Source organism: Coturnix japonica, chromosome 8, assembly GCF_001577835.2.
Source record: "Coturnix japonica isolate 7356 chromosome 8, Coturnix japonica 2.1, whole genome shotgun sequence".
Taxonomy (NCBI): domain Eukaryota; kingdom Metazoa; phylum Chordata; class Aves; order Galliformes; family Phasianidae; genus Coturnix; species Coturnix japonica.
The window spans coordinates 17,957,394-17,977,358 of NC_029523.1; the positions used below are offsets into that span (position 1 = coordinate 17,957,394).

At 49.2% G+C, this 19,965-nt stretch overlaps 1 protein-coding gene across 4 annotated transcripts in view; it reads left to right on the forward strand.

Moving 5' to 3' along the window:
* The window catches only part of ST3GAL3 (ST3 beta-galactoside alpha-2,3-sialyltransferase 3), a 134,797-nt gene extending 115,727 nt beyond the window's left edge, over window positions 1-19,070 (forward strand). For all 4 annotated transcript variants that reach the window (XM_015870384.2, XM_015870385.2, XM_015870386.2 and 1 more), the window contains 2 exons: window positions 5,677-5,823; window positions 15,955-19,070. In XM_015870384.2, the coding sequence (XP_015725870.1) occupies window positions 5,677-5,823; window positions 15,955-16,044 (237 nt within the window). In that variant the 3' untranslated portion in view covers window positions 16,045-19,070. The remainder of the gene's footprint in view (window positions 1-5,676; window positions 5,824-15,954) is intronic.
* The last annotated feature ends 895 nt before the right edge of the window (window positions 19,071-19,965 follow it).

Here is a 19,965-nt window from a genome sequence, read left to right on the forward strand (position 1 = left end):
CCAGCTCTTTGGATTATTAGTGTGGAGTAGGATTTTCTAGAGTTCTGATTTCTGGACATTGCTACTCAGTCCTCAGAGCCTGTTTAGACTTGCTCTATCTAATATACCAACCATTAGTAAAAGCATTATGCAGATAGGAAATTACTCCTGTACGTGCAAGTTGTTGGCTGAGACCACACATTATGTTTTGGGGCTGTTAATGTAGCTGACAAGCCCAGCTGAGTGACACTGAGGGACACAATTAGTGGGCATGGTGGGGGTGGGTTGGCAGTTGGACTGGGTGATCTTTTTGGACTTTTCCAAAAGTTATGATTCTGTGATTATCCCACATGTTCCCCTTAGCTGGGAACTAATGTACTTCACCTCTCTGCATTCTCCAGTACTTACCTTTAAAAGGATGTGGTCTTGATTTGTCTTATAGAAAATCAGGACTGATGTCTTAATGAAGGGCAGAAATCATTAGACCCTTGCCTTTATTTTCTACAGATTTGGTTTTATTTTTGAACACGTTATTTTAATACACAAGATATTACTTAAGCTGAGAGGAGAAGAGAGAAATCCGGAAATGAAAATGCTGTGAACTGAAGTTTATGAGGTTTTGATAGGTTGTTTAACACAGATCAGATTGGGAAATGAAGGCAGCTTAATTGAAACCTGATGTTTCACTTCATGAAAGTCTATTTGAGCATTAAAAAATAGTTTATGGAACCTTAAGGCAAGCAATCTTTGCTCATGTGACCCCTGCTATATTGTCTTAGTTGTAGTTTGTTCCTTGAGATGTGATGGAAAGAGCTCTGCAGGTGCAGGAACACGTGTGGGGCTGAGACCTGAGCATACCCTGTGCTGTCTGGGATGGTCTGACACAGTGATTCAGTTGAATGGGGCAGATTGGTGCCTCCATGTCAAAATACATGGTGGTGTAATGGGAAGGCTGCACGCAGGGGGATCAGGGCTGGGGATGCCTTTAGTAATCAAGACCAACATGATATCCTCACAAAAGGCAGTATATTCCACTCCTTTTTGGTTCTGATGCCTAAATAAACTTCAGTGTTCCTCCTGCACACCACATATGGTAACAATGTGCTGCCAATTAACTTTGTAATTTGGTGGCTTTTTCAGCAAGGTTGAGGAGAGCTAGTAAAATAGTTCAGGGCTGATCTCAAAGCGTTTTTCTCAGGATTCAATAAAGAGTGAATGTAGTAACAACCTCTGCTTTGATAATGTAATTTGGGCCAGATGGTTCTGGAGGACGGCAGCGGGGTACAACTCAGATGTGCATTCAGATTGTGCTTGTGGTATTGGTGTCTGGCAGTCAGCAAGGAGCAAACTCAGTCACCCGCAGTGAGCAGTGACTTCTCTTTCGGACCAGCAAAGCTTGTCGGGAGTTTCCTCAGCCCATTTACTGAAGTTTTCAGGAGACAGATATTTCCTACCATGCACAGGCTTCTATTTATTGGGATAAGATGGTGATAAAGAAAAACTTCAGTTTAGGACCTTTCTTGTTACTAGCACAAGGTCAGAAAGCACATCTGCTGCATGGGCTGAGCTGTGAACACTTCAGTGTAATCAGTCCACGAGCTACTGGGGAATGGGCACTCAGAAAAAGCATTACAGGGTAGGGGGGCAAATGCATACCAGCTACTCTTGGTGAGTGCCCGACCATGTGCTCCTACACATGATAGATGGAAAATACCTGAAGGGAGTTTACTTTTCAATGAAAGAGTTGGCCATGAACTGCTATTTAGCGTGGGATGTAACACGTATGTGGCTACCACAGAGCAGCAGCTAATGTAGGAGAGTCACACTCTTGCGTGCCCTCTGTTCAATTGTTGGGTCCTTGAGAAACACTCTGCATCACATGGGAATCTGCATTGTGGCAAACACTGAATCAGAGCTCGTGTTCAGGTTAGATGTGGTCAAAGGTGCTGGCTCAGGCTAAGTTACACAGAAGCTCAGCAATTAAATGGCAGGACTGAAACCTGCTGGGCAGCACATCATGTCTCCAGGCTCAGGTCCCTGGCCCTTCTGTTCTGCTGTGCTGCAAACTGCCAGCTCAGGAGGCTTCCCTCCAGCTCCAGGGGATTTTATTTTCTTTAGCAGCACTTACCTTTTATTTTAAAAGGTAACAATTGGAGTAGTCTGAACAACCCAATATGGCTTACCCCGAGCTAAGTGAAATCCCATAAATAACTGGAATTCATTTAGCATATTAGAGGAGTCAAATATTTCTAAAAACAGATTTACAGCAGTCATTTCCTTCCAGTCCAGAAGGCAGTGACACAGGAGTGACCCAGGCATGGAATGAAAATCAGCCAGAGACTTTCACATGCAGAGGCAGGGAGCAGTCAAAGCCCCTGGATCTCCAGCACAGGGCCATGAGGTGATGCCCAATCTCAATGAAGCCCAAAGGAGGGCCGGTGTTCCTTTTGCTCAGTGTCTTCTACAAACATGTAGGCCAAGCATGAACAGATTTTCAGGTGTACCTCTTGATTCCTGCCAAACCACTTGGTTGGAAGCAGTGCTGCTTGGTGATAGAGGGGTATCTGGCATGCAGAGAGCCATGGAACAGGATTAGAAACGCTGAGGGATGATATTGGGATTTCATTCTTTTTCTTTTAGCAATGGGCTACAATAGCAAGAAGCCTACTCTGTTATTTGAGGGAGGATTCTTTTTTTTTTCATAACTCAATGCAAGAGGCGTGGTGGTTGCTTTGGTATGTCTTTGGGGCACGGCACAAGGGTGTGTGTGCTGAGATAGCACTGACGCACCACGCAGGGCATAGTATGCCAGGTTTGGTGCACTGTGTCCATGATGCCTAACTTCTTTTGGGGTGACCTGTCCCCCAGATTGCACCGAAGGTTGTATCTGCTTCATTAGATCCAGAGTAGAGCTTAGCAGCAAACCAATTGATATGTCTATAGACGGTCAGGAGATGTGTCCCTAGGTCCTACAAGGCCTTCTCTTGCTTGTGCCAATGGGATATGGGGCAGCACTTCACTTCCAGCAGAAACTCAGCAAGCTGTCAGGGGAGAAAACTTCTCAGTTTCTATTGTTCAAACCAACCCAGGACCAAAGCATTCTATTGACTTAGTAAAGACGTGTAGTTAACCATCAATCATGCTTTTACACCTCTCATACTGGCTGCTTTTTATTTTCCCCCTCTCCCAAAAGCCTCCATAATTCCTTAGTTACTGTTTAATCTGTCTGATGGTCATTTGCTTTTTAATGTCTGCGAATGCCCAGTTTCGTGTATTTGCTCCACATGCATGTGTGCACACAGGTTTTGTACTCGTGTTCTGCTCTTAACAGGCACTGTTATCTGTGCCATTTGCTAAGGGTGGGCTCTGCCTCAATGCATTCACTGAATAGCAGGGATAATAATTTAGGCAGAATTTTCTAGGTGGTCCTCTGTAGCCCTCAGGGATCTGACTGCAAGGAGCAGCGCGTGAAGCTGCATCTCAGCACTGAGAGAGTGATGGACAGATCTTGGCCTTCAAGGGGAACGTGTGTACCAGGCTGTACCACTGTAACATTAACACAAATAAGCTGTAGCCTAATTAAAAGCTGCCATCAGATCATCAGTTTCTGAATGTGATTATAGGGCAACGCAAAATTATTTTGCTATGGGCATGATTTGAACTTCTGATGGTGTATGACCCAGACCAGATAGATTTGCTGCAGTTATGGTGGTTAAGGATGTCTGTGGTATTTTAATAGTCCTACAAAGAGGAGCGAGCAATACTGTGATACTGGGATGTTGTGAACTATTAAAGACCAGAAACACTTAAAAATTATCTCCTGTGTTGCCATAAAAGCCATTGGACGATTTATACATAGAATAAAGCAAAACAGGTATTTGGTGAGCAAAGGGAAAGTTCACTTGTGATTTGTGTTATCAGCTGTTCCCTGGATAGAAATAAGACTATGCTTGAGAGAAAGTCGTGGTGGTTTGGCAGTTCTCCCGTAAGGTTGGGTAGTATGATTAATTCTCTGTGGTTTGCGAGACTCACATTAGAAAGTTAGCTCTTGCGTGTTAACTTGGCCAGTAAAATTCCCTCCAGGCAAAGACCCTGAGTGTCCCCAGAGCTGTACCGTGGGAATGGGCCCAGTGTAAGTGTGGGTGGTGTCAGCGCCATCGTATTCCCCAACAATGACCCGTTCTCAAAAACATAACCATTTCTTTGCTGTGTTTTGGACACTGTAACTACAGCTCCGCTCAGGGGAAGCAGTTTTGTGGCACATCCACATATCGGCTGATGCAATTCAAGCGACATCTGAATGTCATCTCCTAAGTAAAACATAAAGCTGACAGTGTCTGTATTTGAGTTGCCAGGCCTAGAAAGGCAGGATATTCTTGTGCACTCTGAAATTCAATGGACTTTTCTTATCCTCGTCCATTCAACTATTTCCTTTTATTTAAAAAAAAACACCTATCCCTGAGATTTTATGACCACCAGGGAATTAACAATTAACTAAAGCAACTAAAATAAACCCAATATTGTTTGTGGTAGAAGTGGGTCAGTATCGATTGATGTCAAACAGCAAAATGGCTCTGTCTTTTCTTCCTGACATCTAGAACTGACCCTGAAGTAAAGTCTTTTCAGTTCAGAAGTGCACAGCTACAGTTGCACCGCAAACATGTGAATTTAATGATCATTTATTTAAACATGAGGGGTTTTTGCACACTAGTTTTCAGATTAATGTAATTTCAGTGTACTGTAGTGCACACAGAGGTTGTCCTCCCAGCTCTGCTCATCTCTGTTGGGATATGGATGGAGTTCTTTGCTTGGAAGACACCAGTCTCAGGACGTGGTCAGGCAGTCAGATGAGAGCACAGGAGTGTGCTGCTTAAAGCTGGTTCCTTTGAGTGAGAGGCAGGAACTCAAAGCGTGTCCATCCCCAGAGTTCTATGAACACTGGGTGAAATGCAATGGCATTGCTCACTGGTACTGGGAAATCTCTTTTACCTGCAAGGTGTAAGCACATATTTGGTTTTTGCATCTCAGCTGAAAGGCTGTCACCCCCAGTGACTGTCTGAGCACGTCTTCTGTGTTCGTGATAATTTTGATACAGTGGTGGTGGATGAATCTACAAATGAAGATAAGATATGTGGGTGGATTTCTCAGCCTCTCCCTAGCCCCTGGGGTAAAGCTAGCTCAATGGAGTGATCTGGTTAAAGGGGAGTTAGAAATGTCTGTGAGCTAGTGTTCAACACTGGAAATGCTCATCCATCACCACTGTCACGATCATCTGAGCTCACAAGAGCAGCTGCAGCCATCCAATGGCACTGTAGGAGCCAGATGAAATGGGGAGGTTTGAAGCTGGTGCTGGCTCAGGGTGCTAGCAGCCCTCTTAGAATGGCTTCTGGGAATCCAACCGTTTATATTTGTCCTTCTTCCCTGGAGACTCAGGTCTTGGAGTCCCAAACCAGAGCCACTGCTATTGTGCTAGATGCTTTGCAGGAAGCTGGCCAACACTGGATTTTCTTTGCAAGCTGAGAGGCTGTTGACTGCAGGCTGGCACTGAGCAACTTGTGTGCAGATGTAGCCAAACACTCCATTCTGTATTTTGTGCTTAGTAGCTGTATCTTTTGAGCAGAGACAATAAAAGGAAATCTTTGACAACAGAAATGACAACTTGCTAATGGCTTCCATTCCTGTTTTCTCTCCTCTCAGAACATCCCCACCTTGGGAAGTGTAGCAATAACCATGGCACTCCACAACTGTGATGAGGTGGCAGTCGCTGGGTTTGGCTATGACATGAGTTCACCCAATGCGCCGCTGCACTACTATGAGAACATCAAGATGTCTGCCATCAAAGAGGTAGGAAGCTCCCTCCAAGCACATCTTCCTTCTAAGCTCGCAACCACCCCTACTCCAGAGCCCAGCTGGGATGGTGATGTTGACTTACAGCTTTCCTGTGCCGGTCAAAAGACAGCTCCAACCAGGCAATTGGCCATGAAATTCTAGACATTCTCCCAGCACAGTGTGTGTTTAAAACAGTTATTTCTACTGGGAAAAGTTCTCTGGAATGTGTGTATAATGTGATTCCATCTTCTTTGCCCAGAAAGCTGTGAGTGCCCCATCCCTGGAGCTGCTCAGGGCTGGGTTGGATGGGATCCTGAGCAGCCCGATCTGGTGGATGGCAACCAGCCCACGGCAGGAAGTTGGAATTAGATCATCTTCAATGTCTCCTCCAACCTAAGCCATTCTATTATTCTCAGAGTGGCAAGGAAAAAATTCTATAAATGTCACCTCAGATAGGAGGAAAGGGAACAAATCTGCTCAGGGGTTAAGATGTGACCTGTTACAGCTTTGTGATCCATTGTATTGCTCTCTAATCCACAGGCTTCTTTTGCTAGATGATCCCTTGCTCAGCCCTTGTGAAATGTGGGGGAGGTGAGATCAGCTTGTGCTGGCTCTCAGCTGACTGAAGCAGCATTTAGCTAGTGTAATCACATGGAGGCTGCTCCTTAATGCCAGCTCTACCTTAGAAGCATTTGCTGGTGCTATCCTAGTGAGATGTAGTGCTTTTAGAGGAACAGAAGCTCACGTGTTGTTGTAATACAGCAATATTTCAGATATGACCATTTCCTGTGCTGAACTAGAGCAAACTTTGGTACTGGCCTCAGCACCTTTTATACTGGGAAAGTTTGCAGATTCTCTTAGTTGAGCCCCGTTGTTCCCAGCACACGTGTTGCACGGGTCTTTCTAAAATTGCTTCCTCATCTTCGCTGTCTCCTAGATAAGAGGAACTTGCTCAGTCTTACTCTGCATTATGCAGTCAAGAAGGGGAATATGCTCAGAGGGAGGGAATGCTTGTGTTGTTCATTGACAGTTGCTGTGCCCAGGCACTTATATTTGTTCACCTCAACCACTGTGATCCACATTGATCCAGGTCAAAAGGGAAACCTGGAAGTTGTATTTTTCTAATTCATAAGGCTGTACATGTCTTGGGGCTCTCACAGACTGCAGGCTGCATAACTTTAGGCTCACTGGGAGGAATTAGCAATCAGTGCCTAGTCAGCTTGAGAAATTAGATTTTATCTCATTATGGTAGCAGTGAGGCTTTGGAACAAACTGAGTTTGAGAAAAGACTGTAAGAGATCCCCATATATATTAAGAAACTGGACACTGTGATCCTGAGTTATCTTCTGCACCTATAGAGGGAGCATGAAGGTCTGCCTTGCTCTATGGAATAGGCATAGATCTAATCTGTCTTGGCTGAGCAAGAGTTCATTTATGAGATTTAAGGGGTACATCCAAAGAGGAGAACAGTGTTGAGTCAGTACATACAGAGATGGCATCTTGTGAAATCCTGGAGCCAGCAATATCTGAGGAATATCACTGTTGCAGTGATAGGGGAGGTATCATGTTGACTTGCGCAGTTCTGACTCCTTGCTGGGCAATTTGCTTATGCCCACTGTAAGGAGGACTGTAAGGAGGACCCTTGTGCTAAATCTCTCTTCCTCAGTTGTTCTTCCTGTATCTTAAGGAGGCTATTAAGTCCCATGGTCAGCTCTTGAACATGGGGGCACTCACAGCCCGTGTCCTGTGCCAAGCCTGTTTTGCAGCCTGGAAGGTGTCCCTGATGTCAGAGAGGGAGCTGACAAGTCTTGCTCTTGCTCTTTGCATGGCTCGCTGGGAAAAGGAGTTGGATGACATCTCTGGTCCTCTGCAAGGGAAGAGTTAAAATGCTCAAGGGCCTCACCTGGGAGCCACTGATGCAAGTAACACAACCTACAGCATGCTGGAGGGAATGAGGGGGCTGTGGCACCCTGTGTTACCCTTACACTCACCCACCCCCTTGCGTCACAAGCTGACAGACATCAGCAGGGAGCAGAAAAGCTCTTAGAGGGAGAAGTCAAGAAGCTCCACTGAGAGCAGTCTGCAGTGAGAAAGAAGTACAAGAAGCTCTGCTGTGGGTGAGCTTCCTGTTCCTCTGCCCCTTCCCTGCCACCCCCTGTGGCACTGAGTTCCTGCTGATGTGAGTGTGCATGGGATCCTGAGCCCTGTCACACATACATGCATGCTGCTTGGATCTTTGATTCTTGAGGCCAGCACCCTGAGCAAGAAGCAGAAGCCAGTGGGAAGACAAGACAGGAGGGAGTCACTCTTGAACACAGTATGTGGTCTCAGCATGGCACAGCACAGTAGATGGGGGTGAACATGTGAAATGCAACCAGTAGGGCCTCGTAGAGAGACCAGCCTGTGCTGGGTTTGACTGGGCTCTGCTGTCTGGAAGCTATCAGTCGTCATGCCCTAGATGTTCTGTATGGAGGTGAGGGAGCGTTGAAAGGTTCTGGTGAAGCCTCACTAATTCAGATGTCAGCAGGTTTGTTTCTACAGCCAAGGCTGTTGATGAGAGCTCTGCAGGGCTGGTTCTAGGAGGAAGGTTCCTGTTCCACGTGAAGGCTGGTTATCTGATCTGTGTCTGCCCATCTAATCCTCACATGCTCACCCACAGTCTCCTCTTATATTTCGCTGTCCTGGTACAAGAAAAGCCATCTGTTCCCAAGTATCAATAATTAATGCTTCTCCTGCCCCTGCTCCTCCCTATATGATAAATTGTTTGCGATATTGTGGAATGTGAAGAGCAGGAAGAAGATTGTATTTCTTTCTCTCCCATTTAATATTAATGGTAGCTGGTAATTGTTAGTCACCTGAGGGTGAAGTTGAAAGGTGAAGGGCATGATAGCTGAGTTGTCTTCCGCAGTTGTCCTCAGATAACTCACAAATGCAGATTTGCCCCACTCTAGGCTGGACACGCTCTGCACGCTTTGCTCAGAGACAGCCCTGCGTGCGGTTTGCAAATCTGGAGGTTGACCTTGTTGGCACCTCGTGCCAAACCTTGCCATCAGTACAAGTGAAATGAGTCTGACCCAGAGCCAGGCTCCACCAAGGCGTTCATCTGGTCCATCTGCTCCTATACCCAAAGGCCCATCGGTCTCCATAGCATTTTCCTCAGTATTACCTTTGGACCTCCAGAATTGTATCTAGGTCTGGTTCATCCCAGACTTTGGGGAAGCTGAAAGTGTTAAATAAAGGTGGAGATGGCAGGCGTTTGGGCTCTCTGATGGACTGAATACCTACAGCTTCTTGAGAAGAGGGCAGTCACGGCCCTGGCTGGCTCCTGAAGCACAACCCCATCCCATAACCTGACCGGCTGGCTCCTTCAGCCCCAACTACTTAGCAATCTTCAGTGTTTAAGTCTCAGGAGCAGCTGCAGGGAAGCACTCCAGCTCCACCCTGAAACCATCACTGTCTTCACAGAGGAAATGTAAACACAACAGCATGCCGGATCTGGAGATGCCACACGTGTGTGGCTTTGGAGATCCTCCCGGAAACATCCGTCGATCCCCTTCCCTTGCCCAGTGCCCGCAGGGGATGGGTCGCATGGCGAGGTGTGTCACTGAGTTCTACTTGAGGCCATCTTGACATCTCCCCGGACACCCCCCCGAAACCCTGTGACTCATCTCCAAGGAATTTGTTCTGATTACATAAAAAAAGCCAGCAAAATGCGCTCGCTTGCTCACAGCTGGGCGGAGATGCCTCTCCCATGCCAAGACTGAGGTGATAAAATCTCTGTGGAAATGAATGTGATTTTTCCTGTTGCTCTGTGGCGGGGTGCTTTTCCAAGAGGCAGAACAGGCAGCCTGAGTGTACGGTTTTGCTTAGTCTTTGCTTTCCCTGCTGGGGTGAAAGTCCTCCAGGTCCAGAACTGTGCTGTTATGGCTACTGCAGGAGGCAGCTGCCTCCAGTTCTTCTCACATCTCAGACTCCGAGGCCTGAATGATCATTTCCTGCTCTGGAAGAAAGGAGGGATGCTAAAGTCCAGCACTTCCACAGGGGTTTATGAGCTGTGTGGTCCTGCTGTTCTCCCATCTATTACTGGGAAACCACTGTGTGAATTCTTGCACGTTATTTTTCAGCTCTGATCCCATCTTTTTCTTTCAACTTACAAAATATGGAAGGTTTAAGCTTGTCATCTCCCTTCACTTCCCATTTTCCCTATTGCCAATAACTTGTAACAGCTTTCAACCCTTGGCTGCTTCCCTGGATGCTGTACAGAAGACGAGCGAGCCCTTGCCAAGGTGTATGCTCACTTGATTCTGTTTGCATGGCGATGAGCTATTGAGCTGAATTTTATTTTTTAATCATTTATTGTGTTTTGATTTCTTGCTCAGGTCCCGTAGTGCTTCCTGCACTGTGTTTTTGTCACAGGACAGTGTTAGTGTAGGAGAAGTTTCAGATCCTCCGAAAGCATAAAGAAAGGAAACATGGACATGGGGGTGAGGAAAAAAGAAGGAATCATTTTAAAAGGGAGTGAGCAGGAGGCTGTGTTAAATGAGCAGAACAAAGCTCCCAGAACCCCTCCTCTGTGAGCTCTGCCCTGCGCCTGGCAGCACACACTGCCTTCCCCAGGCCCAAAGCTGGGATCTGCCTTTTTATCAGCACAGATCCATCTGTGGCTGCCCACTGCTGTCCCTCTCAGTGCTGCAGCAGATCAAGCAGCAGTGCCGACGCTGCGGAGGTGGCAGTCCCTTTGATACAGCTGTGCCCGGCACCTCATGCCTCACTGCCTGACCCAAGGGCAAGGCCGCGTGCCGCCTTTGATGGCTCCTTTCTGATGGCAGCTTGCTTCCCCTGCATTGTGGGTTGCTGGAGGACACCTAACACTTCTCATTCAGCGTATGTAAGGGCTGTCATGAGACCCAGGGAGGTGGCCTGCAGCACGCAGTGACACACAGCTTTGTCTCTGTCTCTCCCCACCTCTCAGAATGATCCACAAACATCACGTTTGGAGCCTGGGCCCATAGAGGCACAAACAATAGTGCTTTATCATCATCTGGGCTCTCTCTATGAAGCCGTCTTTTGCATTTTAAATGAAGGAAAGTTGCTTGGGAGGGGGGGTTACAAGGCTGCTCCTGGCCTCCAAGCACCTAAAAGTTTGCGGTAGCCAACAAGAAGAACAAAACTCCTTTGAAAGCAGGGCAGATGTCTGGCCTGGTGATTTATAGACTGAAAACACAGCCATTCGAACCCGGCTGATGAATTGCCATTGGAGTACAAGGAATGGTGTGCACTGAAATGGAGGTCAGCTCTGGAGGGGGAGGTTAGGGGCTGGGGCAGGGGGACCTCTGAAAGGGCACTGCTTTTTCTTGGGGCCCGCAGTGATGACTGATGAGGTTTATACATTTTTGCCTTTGTTTAGAAGCCACCTGTTTGACAGCGTTTTGGCGGAACGAGGGCCTCATATGCCGTTCCTGTGCATAAGGGCTGTGTCTGTGCGATACAAGTCTAGAAAAGATTGGTGGGTTAGCAGTCACTGCTGCAGTACAGGTATTGTGTTGTTCAGTGGGACAGAAATATGGTGACGCCTTTGGGGCATCGCTGAGCCCTAACAGTGGGAAAAGGAAGATTGTGGCATAGGTAAAAGCAGAACTAAGATTTGATGAAGAACTGCGTATGAAAAGAAAGACAATAAAAGGTCTGCAGGAGTGTGTTGGAGCCCAGCTGGAGACCCCAACACGGAACACAGCCCTCTGTGATGGGTACTGTCACAAGGGTACACCAAAGCCAGCATGTCTGCCAGAGGGAGCCCAGGTGTCTCCAGATTTCATAGCGCGGCTTTTGTCACCAACCACAATGGGACGAGAAGAGTTGACATCCTTCCAGAGCTGATTTTAGCAAGCATGAAGACCTTGCAGAGAACCATTGGAAATAACCCTTGATCAACACTATTACTGTGAAATTCAATGGAAAGGAAAGAGTGGATGCACCAAGAAGCTCAAGGACTCTTTGTGGAGGGGATTTGAAATCTTTCCTTTTCCTCTCCTCTCTTTTTTCCAAAGTGCAAAAACTGTGACTCGTGTTTGTAGCAAAGAGAGAATTGATAGGAAAAGGTCTGAGATAAAACTTGGTAAGTTGCTTTGGAGTGGGGTCGGAGGAGAAGGAGAAGGCGAAGGTATCAGGAAGAGAGGAGACTTCATCCTGTTGGACAGAAAAGACAGCAATAAAAAGGAAACCAGCCAAAATTGGGCTCAGTTAGGTCATGCAAAGAAAAATGATATGGAAACAAGGAAAGAATTGTGAGGGCTGTGGCATCCAGGAAGGTGAAGGCAGTGGAAGACGCAGGGATTAAAGAGCCTAAGCAGGAGCTGTGCAAATGAATGTGTTACCTCTCTAAAAGTGGTGTGGTGAATGTTAGGGAAAGGGTGACTTGTGGTGAGGAGTTCATAGGGACAGAACGTGACTGGGTCAGTAGTGAAAGGCAGAAGCTGGTGGAGGCAACGCACTGGGTGACAAAGCCTGGGAGATCTCCATTCCAACACTGCACTGCTGAGCCGATTAAGCCGCAAGTCCAGAGGAAAAGGTCTTTAATAAATCTATCAGGTTACATGTCGTTCCACAGGATTAGATTATAGTGGACGTAATACCTGTATTTCCTTTCTTATGGGGGAGGGATGGAAGTGAGGCGAGGAAAATTACCCTGTCAGATTCAGGCCTCTCAATCTGACCTCAGAGGTGCTATTCAGAACTTCAGAGGAAAGTTTAAATGAAAGAATAATTAAATCCTGAAAGCAAACACAACTCGGATTTACCAAAGGCAGGTTACAAAAACTAATTTAATATCTTTATTTGATTTAAAAAAAAAAAGATCATTCAAGGGATAGAAGAAATGTAGGAGATCAGTCATCTGAAGTTCACTTGAGCTTGTGAAACTGTGCCACGTGAGATATTATTAGTTAAGCTTCAGAAGCAATGGGTTGGTGCAACACCTGTGTGTGAATAGTCCCAATGAAGGAGAAAACAAAGAGCAGCACTCAATGGGAGGCTGGGAGTTCCCCCAGAGGAGGTCATGTGTGGTGTTTGCATGAATGGTTTTTGGCTCTGAAGGCAGTGGTGTGCGAGTGGAATTTGTGATGATACACAACCAGGTGTGGTCAACACAAAGAGAATCAAAAGATCATCCAGGAAGACCACGATCACCTTAAGAACAGGAGCAAACTGGATGGGATAAAACCTGGTAGTGTGAATGGAGGCTCATTCAGTGTGGGACAAGAACAGAGATTTCGGTTCTGTTTGAGAAAGCGTTATTTGGCAATGACACAACAGAGGAGGGAAGTGCTTAGATAAGTACTAATAAATGCCAGGATAATTCAGGATGTGAGGCTACTGATGTAGAAAAAAGGCAGATGCAGCCCTGGGAAGACTCAAGGAAAGGAATTATAGAAAGAGCGAACTGCTTCTGTGTGGGTTTCAGGGATAAATGCTGCTGAGCTGCAGAAATATGGAGGATGTAAGAACTGAGAAACCTCTGCCTTTAGAATCTACTCTGTTCCTTGTGTGCATTCCTTCTTGACTTCGCTCTCTCTTATTTAATCTTCCTGTATTTTGTGGTATTGCAACTTATTTGATAAGACATACTCTTGAAGCCCAGCCATAGCCCCCGTCGTAATTGATTGCAGATGGTGACTTACCTTCCTGGTGGGGTGGTTTCTGAAACATTACCTTAATCTGAAAATATTCTCCTTGGCTTCATTGGAAGAGACGGAGGATGTTTTGTGTTTCCTTGTGGGTTCATCAAAAAAAAAGCAGTGGTTCTGGTGCCGCTGTGTTTGCACTGAGTCCTGAAAGGTAGTTTTAACTGATGACAAATTTGGATCTAATGACTGTGACCAAACAATTGTACATCAGACCGAGTGCAGCCCCTGTGGAACAGACAGCCATAACAGTGCATGTGCCCGCAGAGCAGCTCTCCTCCGCCTGCTGCTGTCGCCACAGAAAAGAGCGAGCATCCACTAATGAGTGAAAGACACAAAGCAAAGGAAATCCCAGCTGGTCCCCAAACAACAAGGGCCCTGGAGGTGCAGATTCACAGGGGAATAGCTGGAGTTTGCTGCTTGTGATGCTGAGGTGTGGCTTCAGGATTTAGGGCAGGAGCTCTGGGAATACAGGAATAGGAAATGAGGCAGCGATGGCTCGGTGTGCATGGGAAGAGAGGAACAAAGCCATCAGAAGGGACAGTGAGCATCCTGTGTGATACACAGAAGTTCCCCTACAACAGCTCAGTGTGCTCCTGGCCCTACAGCAGACCTGTGCTTACCAAGAGTTGGCTTTTATGGGGTCCTGCTGACAGAACCATGCTTGGGGTTCTTTGCACCGAGCAGCGTGGATGCGGAGCAGCATCTCTCTGCATCTGCAGCACTCAGCTCCCAGACAGGTTCTGCAGTGCAATTTGTTGCCTTTCCCCATTTGGTAGTGATGGGAATGAAATGTCTGCCTCTCTCTGGCAGTTTTGAAACATTTGCTTCAGATCTTCTCTCCCCCCATAGCTGCTCACACTGGAATGCAGTCTCCTTTGCCTGATTAGCTCTGTCTGTCAGTGGGGTGAGTCCCTCTTCTGCAATCAGTAATCCGAGCTGGTGTTGTAGACATGCTGCATCCCTCCTGCCTGTGGTGCTGTTGGGTGCAGAGCACTGCACTATGAGCTCTGCGGGTGCTCTCTGCAGGGGATAAAAGCCCATTCCTCTGCCTCTGTAGTCATACTTTCAACCACAAGGCATTGCCACAGACATCAGTGAGACCCATGGATCAGGTGGGAGGCTGAATTTCCCTTACATGTGGCTTTCTGCTTGGAAATGGCCTTGTGGCTGGGGTACAGAGCAGCCCTAATGCTGTAAGCAGCTTGAGGTTTGTACATCTGGCCAGCAGCCTGGTGTGCAGTGCAGGAACCAGACCTGGCTGTGGTGTAAGGCAGTGCAGTTGTATCACCCAAAGTGCTGTCACCCACCTCCTGTATTTACGTTCCTGCTCTGCTTGTGCCTTTCCCAGCTATTTGCCTCCTTGCTTTGTGGCCTGAGCTGATGTTTGAGGTTTGCTCAGAAATGGCTGCTGCTCCACTTTCTGTGTATGTATATAAACCACAGGATGCATGGAGGTCAAATTGGGTAAAACCGATTGGCTTCTCCCTCTGCCTGATGAGACAGAAAGACACGGGAGAGGGATGAGCCTGAGCTATTAGGAACAATTGAGCTCCTTGATGCTCCAGGTGCTTGATGCTGACAAAGTGTCCTTATTCTGCTGGTTGAAGCCATTTCTGGGGAGCTCTCCTGGAGGGATTTTATCCCAGATCTTACTTAGACCCAGTAGTACCTGCTGCCCAGAGCACGGTGCTGGAGACATGGATCCCTTCCCTGGCATTCTTGTCTCACTGGGAGATTTTGGGGAAAGTTGCTTTTCCCTGCTCTGTCTCCCCAGGGGACAAATTACTCACTGCTTTCATTAAGTGCTGTAACAGTACCAGCGCAGTGGGGTGGTGGCAGACACTGTGATCACTGCTAAAGCCTGCTGCAGGGAACGCATCTGGGTGGGCTGCCAACAGCTATAGCAATCACTGCTCCGAAGCGCCTGGCTGGGAGATGTGACCATTTCACCCTTCTCATTGTATTAGTGTAACCTTTAGCATGCAATTTCCTGTTATTAGGGCCAGCGGAGGCAGGAGCCAGCCTCAGCAGGGCTGGTTTTGTGTAGAGAGGCTGCTGCCCTGCTGTAGAAATCCAATGCTGAGGAGCACACAGCACTAGGAGAGAACTCTGCCAGACGAGACATATGACTAGCAAATCCTTAACACTTCAGGACGAGCATCCTCCACGCACACATGGGTCTTAATGCTGTGCTGTTGGACATGTGTTGGTGTGTCTGCCCAAGGTGAAGGTACCTGGGATGCCCAGATCTCACTGTGTCAAACAGACCCAACCCCTGCCTCAGATTAACAAGTCTGACTGCTTGCTGTATCTGCTTTTGATAGAGAAGGTCCTTGGACTGCATGGACTCTTCTGGTGGCACCAGGGCCCGGCTCCTTGCTCTGCCCCAGCTGAATCCTCCCACGATGTGGGGTGTGGGAGGCTGAGATAGCTGCTGACCTCTGTCTTTCCCATTTCCTTCTAGTCCTGGACACACAACATCCAACGGGAGAAGGAGTTCCTGCGGAAGCTGGTGAAAGCCCGAGTCATCACGGACCTGACCAGTGGGATCTGAGTAGCTGCAGCCCCTGCCTCAAAGGGAGGAGAGAAAGACACACGCTGTGGCTCTGGGAGCAGGCACTGGCAGCCCTCCACAAGAATCCCACTTCCCTGGAGACACACAGAGATGCCCTGGTGCTCTGGGAAGGCCCTCTCGCATCGCCGGGCTACAGGAGGGTTGTATCTGCAGCCTCCAGTCCTGGAGCTGACAGGAGGCGGGCGAGGGGCTCAGTGGGCAGTTCTTGAACTCTGCATCACAGACGGATCTTCTGTGTCCAGAATTAAACAAGAAAGACTCAGGAGAGAGAAGAAAGGTTTGTGAATAAAGCGATTTGTGCCAAATGGGAGGTGACGCTGCCCCGAGGCAGCAGTGCCTGAATGTACAAAGTATTATTTTTTAAAAGAAACTCTGCTGGAATCAACGTAGAATTACTACGGTGCAAAGCAAGTCTGCTTGTGCACAGCCCTGCGGAAAGCTCGGCCTCTCCATGCTCCATCTGCATTCTCACCACCTTCAGACTTTTCCCCAGGGAAACAAGTCCGTCCAAAACATCAGTGTTGTTGGTGCTGCTATAATTTAAAGGGAGGTTGGCTTTCCCTCCTTCTCCACTTGGAGCTTCTCGTTGGAGATGAGCACGGGTTTGTTTTACTGCACTTTTCCTCACTTCCTGCGTAGAAGCGGCAGCAGCAGCCACTCACTTGGCTGCATATTCCATAGCTGTTTGCTCTGCCCTGACGCTGGAACTGGTGGCTCTCTGCCTGCAGCAGACCCTCCATCCTGCCTGTCACAGCGCTGCGGAGCCCACCTCGTTGTGCTCAGGGCTGTCAGGTCTGTGCTTGCTGTACAGAGCCCTCGTGGAGTCCATGCAGATCGGTGTCACCATATCTGGACAGCATCCTGCTTTGTTTTTGTGGGGAAAATCAGTGGTTTGTTTTTCAGAAGGAGGTCAGATACTGCGTGGGGATCTGAAGCTTTGCAGTTGAAGAGCAGGCCACCGGAGATGTTTTATGTTCCAGACTCGATCATGTTCCCTGTTTAAGTGACTTGTGACCTCAGCAATGATGGAGCTTGCTGGCAAATGTGGGGTCCTGTTGGAAGCCCTCGCCTTCTGCTTGGCCCCTGCTCACTTCATGTCCAAGCTCCTCCTGTGCTGCTCAAGCACTGCTGCTCCTCCTGCTCTCAGGAGCATGTCCCTTCCTTTGCTGTCTTGGTTCCGAGATGCAGTATTTGCACATTTGATTTGTGTACGTATTTCAGAGGAGCTGGAATAAACTGAGCGCCGTGGCTGAGTGTGAGGACAGCAGGATGATCTCGTCCACCTGGAGAGTGTGGGCAGGAGGGGGACTGCTGGGGGAAACTGCAGTGCAGCCTCTGAGCCACATCCCTGTGTTGAGGCCACCACTGGGGCTGGTGGAGGTGACCCTGCAGGGATGCTGGCTGGGTCATGGTGCTGTATCTGCCATATTCCAAGGACTGCAGCTTGCCTTGCTCTGATTCCCTACTCCTTTCCCCCACCCCTGCCAGCTGGGTGCTCCCTGCTGCCTCAGGTACATGTTTGCCCTAGGATGCTCCGTGAAGTATCCAGCCCAGAAAGATGGGCTTTCCAGCAGATCTGGAGCATCAGCTGTGGCGTACTCACTTGGGTACCCTCCCTCCGTTAGCAATCCGTATGTGGCAGCCTGGGCACAGGAGCCATCAGCAGCAGAGGCTCTGCCACAGCGGCAGTGGAGGTGCCTGGGCTGGACCTGGCCCTGAATTAGACCCTAATGCTTGAACCGGGTCTTCAGCTGCTGCTGTGGGAGCCCCAGAGGGGTGCTGGGCCCCATCCACGAGCTGCCGGAGCTGAGATGCCAGAGAGCAGGGAACTGCAGCCAGGAGGAGGGTGAAGAGCCATCCATGTCAGTGCTGGACTCTTCACTACCACCAGAGGTGCTGTGGAGGGAGCCCCATGGAGACCTGTGATAGCATCAGTTTGATTCAATTGGTTTTACTGAATACTACAAAGCTGTGAGGCTCCGTTATGTTCCAGCTCACAGGCTCCAGGGAGGGAACTCCTCTTTCCCTGGCATCCCAGCTCCCCACCATGGCTGGGGACAGGTCCTGATGGTGACCCTGGGCTTTTCCCTGCACCCTGGTGGGGCACCCAGGAGCTGAGCACATGGCCCAGGGCCACCTGCAAGCAGAAGGAGAGGAGATGGAGGTGATGGGTTTCCCCCATCTCACTGTCTCATTGACATCAGTGAGACAAGTGCAGCCCTCTGACCAAGCCCTGGAGGTGATGCTGGTACATTCCACCCCATGGCAGCACACAGCACTGAGTTTCACTGCTGGCAGCTGCTCCTTTGGCTGTCTCCTCGCATGCACCTGCAGCCACCTCCGAAATGCAGCAGTCCTGCCAGCTCCGAGCAGTGTGCGGGTCAGGGCAGGGTCAGTGGGACGGATGCGAGTCTCTGCCTCTCCCTCACCATGACTCACCTTTTTCAGCTCAGAAAGGAGAGCCCAGGGGAATTCTCCAAGGCCTAAATATAGAGCGGGGTTGCCTGACAGCTCTGCCACGCTGCTGTGCAGAAAGGCCATCGGGGTGGCAGGGAATCTGCCAGGGGAGAGGCTGGGGAGGTCAGGGCTGGGGAAGCCCCATGTCAGCGGCTGTGGCTGTGCTGCTGGTGCAGGGCTGGGGCTGGGGGCTGCGGCAGGGCCAGAGCCTGGCCCTTTGGTGTGTGCCATGCAGCCACCACTCAGTTCTGGGCTCCTCTGCAGCCCGAGGTGACACAGGGAGTGCTCGGAGTGCTGTGAGCTGGTACTGTGCCACACTGAGGTACGAGAACTCAGTGAGTTTTTAAAGCCAGTTTTAGGTTCTGCAGGTTTTTGTTGGGTTTTTTTTGTTTGTTTGTTTGTTTTGTTTGGTTTTTGTTTTGGTTTGGTTTTGTTTTGGTTTAATTTCCCCTCTAGGCAGGGAGGTGGGAGTCTGGCAGGCTCCTCAAGCCGGCTTTATGTCACATCAATTCAGTCATATCACAGAAGCAATAAAGCTATCAAACAAGCTCCACTGGCCTCTTTCTTCTGCTGCCTGTGGCGGGCAGAGGGATTCCCTGGCTCAGGCTGTACTCACTGCTTTCACTGCTACCTTTTCCTCCTGCCTACTGACTGAGAGCGTAGGAGAGGGCTCGGCGTGGGTGCACATCATGTATATTTCAAGGCTGTTTGGTGCCCCACCTGCCACAGTCCTCCAGCTGAGTCCCTCTTATGGTGTCCTCACGCTGGGGATGCTCCCAGCCGTGCAGCCATGGGGCTGGGTGCAGCACGGCAAAGGCAGGTGTCCGGCCTGCTGACCTTCTCACCGCAGCAGTGTCCAGGAAGGAAGCAGTTTAGGAAGCCGGGGGCCGATCTTGTGACCGACTCCAACACCTGCCAGGGCCCAGAGGGAGGATGTGACCCCTCCTGCAAATCCTGACGGTTCTGGGGAGCTTCCAGAGCCGTGGGACAAGTCTCATTGCTTGGGGCGGCCGCTTCCAAGTGGGTGACAGGTCTGCCAGATGCAGGCGGTGGCTTCCTGCCAGCACTGGTGGGACACTGCGGGGACAGTCAGCTTCTACTGCACGGCTGCGGGTTACAGATCCCTTCCAGTGAGGAGATGCACAGATTGCTCCTTCCTGTTCTGCTCCTCCTGGCTCTATAAGCAGAGCCACTGATGCCACCAGCCTGGAGCAACCCAGATGTGCACCCAGGAGCACAGAGCCTGAGAGCAGGGCATGTGGGGACAGCCAGGTTGGCAGAAACAGACATTGCTGGTAGCAGACATCCCCGGAGGAGCCACGTCACCACCAGGCAGGGACGATGCAAGCGGCCGGTCCATCTGCGTCACAGCTCTCCGCCACATGTGTTCTGTCACACTGTGTCATCTGCTGGAGCACGTCAGCCCCGTCTGCATCATGCACG